Genomic DNA, 5,000 nt, shown 5'->3' with positions numbered 1-5,000 from the left:
CAGGTGTGAACTGGTGTGAACATGTGTGAGCAGGTGTGAACATGTGTGAACATGTGTGAGCAGGTGTGAACATGTGTGAACATGTGTGAGCAGGTGTGAACATGTATGAACATGTGTGAACAGGTGTGAGCAGGTGTGAACATGTGTGAACATGTGTGAACATGTGTGAACTGGTGTGAGCAGGTGTGAACAGGTGTGAACATGTGTGAGCAGGTGTGAACATGTGTGAGCAGGTGTGAACATGTGTGAGCAGGTGTGAACATGTGTGAACTGGTGTGAGCAGGTGTGAACAGGTGTGAACATGTATGAACTGGTGTGAGCAGGTGTGAACATGTATGAACTGGTGTGAGCAGGTGTGAACAGGTGTGAACATGTGTGAGCAGGTGTGAACATGTATGAACTGGTGTGAACTGGTGTGAACTGGTGTGAACATGTGTGAGCAGGTGTGAACTGGTGTGAACAGGTGTGAACATGTGTGAACAGGTGTGAGCAGGTTGTTGATGTTCTCATGTCGTTGTTTTTGTTGCAGTTCTTTGACAAAGCGGCGGAGAACGTGAAGGAGAACGTTGGAGACGACGTTCAGACTGATCAGCTGATCAGAGAGGCCTGCAGGAACGTTCTGGAACATGTGAGATCACTGCTGTTGTCTGACCTCTGACCCTGCTGGTCATGTGAGCACCTGTACTCACCTGTGTATCTGTGATGTTCTCCTTCGCTTCCTGTTTGCCCACACACTAAACGTTAAACAGAAAGCCGATGATTGGCTGAATCAGCTGTCACTGTGACATCACACCAGGTGTCAGCAGGTTCTACAGGGTTCTGACCTCATGACCTTTGACCTCAGCTGTCTGTTTTTCTGTGTGGTTACTATGGTGTCCTCTGATGTCATCACCAGGCCAAACAGCTGTTTCCAGAGGGGGAGGTGAAGAAGGCGGGGTCAGAGGTCGCCATCAAGGTAGGAACGGACCGATGAGAACATCCAGAACATGTTGTAACCTGGTCCGACTCTGATCTGGTTCTTTGTGTCCTGTCAGAGGTCCAGAGCTGCTGATGAAGACTACAGTCAGAGAGGAAGCCCGCTCCTCAAGAAGGTACTGTTACCTCTGACCTCTCAGGTGTTAGCCAGTCAGGTGACCATGTTCAGGTGAAAGCAGCATTGCAGTAAATCCTGTGTTTACAAACTCAACATGAACGATCATAATGAAACACGTCAGCGCTGCTTTTTATTAAAGTTACTTAGTGTTCGAGGCTTAACCATCAGTGTGGGGGGGTCGCTGTAGAGCCTGCAGCCCCCCCTGCTGCTCATCAGTCTGTATGAAACAGCTGCTATCGGACAGGTGACGGACAGGTGTGACGGACAGGTGTGGCAGACAGGTGGCAGACAGGTGTGGCAGACAGGTGTGGCAGACAGGTGGCAGACAGGTGTGGCAGACAGGTGACGGACAGGTGTGGCAGACAGGTGTGGCAGACAGGTGTGGCAGACAGGTGACGGACAGGTGTGGCGGACAGGTGTGGCAGACAGGTGTGGCAGACAGGTGTGGCAGACAGGTGACGGACAGGTGTGGCAGACAGGTGTGGCAGACAGGTGTGGCAGACAGGTGTGGCAGACAGGTGACGGACAGGTGTGGCGGACAGGTGTGGCGGACAGGTGTGGCAGACAGGTGACGGACAGGTGACAGCACTAATTGTATCATTAACTGTGATCACTGTGTGTCTTCAGAGGAGGACTCGTCCAGGTGCGGCGGCGGTTTCCTCTGATCGACCTCACACCTTCTCCACTCAGTAAGTATCTGACAGGTAACACTGCAGGTGACATCATCATCAGCATCCAGGTAGATTACAACTCTTGACAAACCTGTGACTGTTCCTGTCCTCAGAGTGAAGCTCAAGTCTGATCCCATCAAGAGAGAAGGACCAAAGGTGAGTCTGTTAAAGGACCCCGCACGTCACCTGTCGACAGTCTGAGCGCATGCACACACACACACACACACACACCTGAGAGTTGTATCTGCCTCAGGTTGTGACAGTAAGTGTGTAAGTCTGAACCTGAAGGCACAAACCTGCAGCTCAGAGTTTACAGACTTCAGTCAGATTACAGGTATGAAACGCTGCAGAGTCACTGATGTCACTACACACTTCATACGTGTCAGCTCCGTTCCACCACTTCCTGCTGCAGCAGCTGATCATGCTCATCGAATCATCAGCAACACAAGCGATCATTCAGGAGTACAGACGGGAATCTACTTTTCCCCGCACAAAATTGATTGGGAATCAATAAGGGAATCGATAACAAATCGGAGCAATATCCATAAAACCTTATCAATTCCCATCCTTATTCAGGAGTCCAATCATAACCCGCTGTCAGCCGTTCAGCATGCTGATAATAACACAAATACTGTGTGTTTCAGTGGGATCCGTCCAGACTGAACGACAGCAGCACGTTTGTGCTCGGATCCAGAGCCAACAAGTAAGTCAACGTCATGTCAACATCATCTCAGCATGTCAACGTCATGTCCACATCATGTCAACATCATGTCATCATGTCGACATCATGTCAACATGTCAACACCATGTCATCATGTCGACATCATGTCGACATCATGTCAGCATGTCGACATCATGTCAACATCATGTCAGCATGTCCACATCATGTCATCATGTCAACACCATGTCATCATGTCGACATCATGTCGACATCATGTCAGCATCATGTCGACATCATGTCAGCATGTCGACATCATGTCAACATGTCAGCATGTCCACATCATGTCATCATGTCAACACCATGTCATCATGTCAACACCATGTCATCATGTCAACATCATGTCATCATGTCAACAACATGTCATCATGTCAACATCATGTCATCATGTCAACAACATGTCAGCATGTCGACATCATGTCAACAACATCTCACCATGTCAACAACATGTCAACATCATGTCAACATCATCTCAGCATGTCAACGTCATGTCCACATCATGTCAACATCATGTCATCATGTCGACATCATGTCAACATGTCAACACCATGTCATCATGTCGACATCATGTCGACATCATGTCAGCATGTCGACATCATGTCAACATCATGTCAGCATGTCCACATCATGTCATCATGTCAACACCATGTCATCATGTCGACATCATGTCGACATCATGTCAGCATGTCGACATCATGTCAACAACATCTCACCATGTCAACAACATGTCAACATCATGTCCACATCATGTCATCATGTCAACACCATGTCATCATGTCGACATCATGTTGACATCATGTCAGCATGTCGACATCATGTCAACATCATGTCAGCATGTCCACATCATGTCATCATGTCAACACCATGTCATCATGTCAACATCATGTCAGCATGTCGACACCATGTCAACATCATGTCAACATGTCAACATCATGTCAGCATGTCAACAACATGTCAGCATGTCAACATCATGTCAACATGTCGACACCATGTCAACAACATGTCAGCATGTCAACATCATGTCAGCATGTCGACACCATGTCAACACCATGTCATCATGTCAACATCATGTCAGCATGTCGACACCATGTCAACACCATGTCAACATGTCCACATCATGTCATCATGTCAACACCATGTCATCATGTCGACATCATGTCGACATCATGTCAGCATGTCGACATCATGTCAACAACATCTCACCATGTCAACAACATGTCAACATCATGTCAACATCATCTCAGCATGTCAACGTCATGTCCACATCATGTCAACATCATGTCATCATGTCGACATCATGTCAACATGTCAACACCATGTCATCATGTCGACATCATGTTGACATCATGTCAGCATGTCGACATCATGTCAACATCATGTCAGCATGTCCACATCATGTCATCATGTCAACACCATGTCATCATGTCAACATCATGTCAGCATGTCGACACCATGTCAACATCATGTCAACATGTCAACATCATGTCAACATGTCAACAACATGTCAGCATGTCAACATCATGTCAACATGTCGACACCATGTCAACAACATGTCAGCATGTCAACATCATGTCAGCATGTCGACACCATGTCAACACCATGTCATCATGTCAACATCATGTCAGCATGTCGACACCATGTCAACACCATGTCAACATGTCCACATCATGTCATCATGTCAACAACATGTCAGCATGTCCACATCATGTCAACATGTCAACATCATGTCAACATGTCGACAGCATGTCAGCATGTCCACATCATGTCAGCATGTCAACAACATGTCAACATCATGTCAACATGTCGACAGCATGTCATCATGTCGACATCATGTCAGCATGTCGACAGCATGTCAGCATGTCCACATCATGTCATCATGTCAACAACATGTCAACACCATGTCAGCATGTCGACATCATGTCATCATGTCAACAACATGTCAGCATGTCCACATCATGTCAGCATGTCCACATCATGTCAGCATGTCCACATCATGTCAGCATGTCAACAGCATGTCAACACCATGTCAGCATGTCGACATCATGTCAGCATGTCCACATCATGTCAGCATGTCCACATCATGTCAGCATGTCAACAGCATGTCAACAACATGTCAGCATGTCAACACCATGTCAGCATGTCGACACCATGTCAGCATGTCGACATCATGTCATCATGTCAACAACATGTCAGCATGTCCACATCATGTCATCATGTCAACATCATGTCAACACCATGTCACATGTCGACACCATGTCAACACCATGTCATCATGTCAACAACATGTCAGCATGTCGACATCATGTCAACATGTCCACATCATGTCATCATGTCAACAACATGTCAGCATGTCCACACCATGTCATCATGTCAACATGTCAGCATGTCGACATCATGTCAGCATGTCGACATCATGTCAACATGTCAACATCATGTCAGCATGTCGACATCATGTCAACATGTCCACACGATGTCATCATGTCAACATCATGTCAGCATGTCGACATCATGTCAACAT

General features: G+C 46.9%; 1 protein-coding gene and 1 long non-coding RNA gene across 5 annotated transcripts in view; one reads left to right on the top strand and one right to left on the bottom strand.

Annotated features, from left to right (window-relative positions):
- LOC122886380 (deoxynucleotidyltransferase terminal-interacting protein 1) overlaps positions 1–5,000 on the top strand; it is a 16,941-nt gene that overhangs the window by 6,494 nt on the left and 5,447 nt on the right. For all 3 annotated transcript variants that reach the window (XM_044218487.1, XM_044218494.1, XM_044218477.1), the window contains 6 exons: positions 530–628; positions 896–955; positions 1,035–1,091; positions 1,721–1,782; positions 1,878–1,920; positions 2,409–2,467. In XM_044218487.1, coding sequence (XP_044074422.1) covers positions 530–628; positions 896–955; positions 1,035–1,091; positions 1,721–1,782; positions 1,878–1,920; positions 2,409–2,467 — 380 coding nt within the window. The remainder of the gene's footprint in view (positions 1–529; positions 629–895; positions 956–1,034; positions 1,092–1,720; positions 1,783–1,877; positions 1,921–2,408; positions 2,468–5,000) is intronic.
- Positions 1–5,000, bottom strand: part of LOC122886508 — a 20,479-nt gene that overhangs the window by 14,200 nt on the left and 1,279 nt on the right. For both annotated transcript variants that reach the window (XR_006380380.1, XR_006380379.1), the window contains exon 2: positions 1,976–1,995. This is a non-coding gene — a long non-coding RNA (uncharacterized LOC122886508). The remainder of the gene's footprint in view (positions 1–1,975; positions 1,996–5,000) is intronic.

The sequence above is a fragment of the Siniperca chuatsi genome, linkage group LG2, assembly GCF_020085105.1.
Source record: "Siniperca chuatsi isolate FFG_IHB_CAS linkage group LG2, ASM2008510v1, whole genome shotgun sequence".
Taxonomy (NCBI): Eukaryota; Metazoa; Chordata; class Actinopteri; order Centrarchiformes; family Sinipercidae; genus Siniperca; species Siniperca chuatsi.
This window is presented reverse-complemented; position numbering and strand designations above follow the sequence as displayed.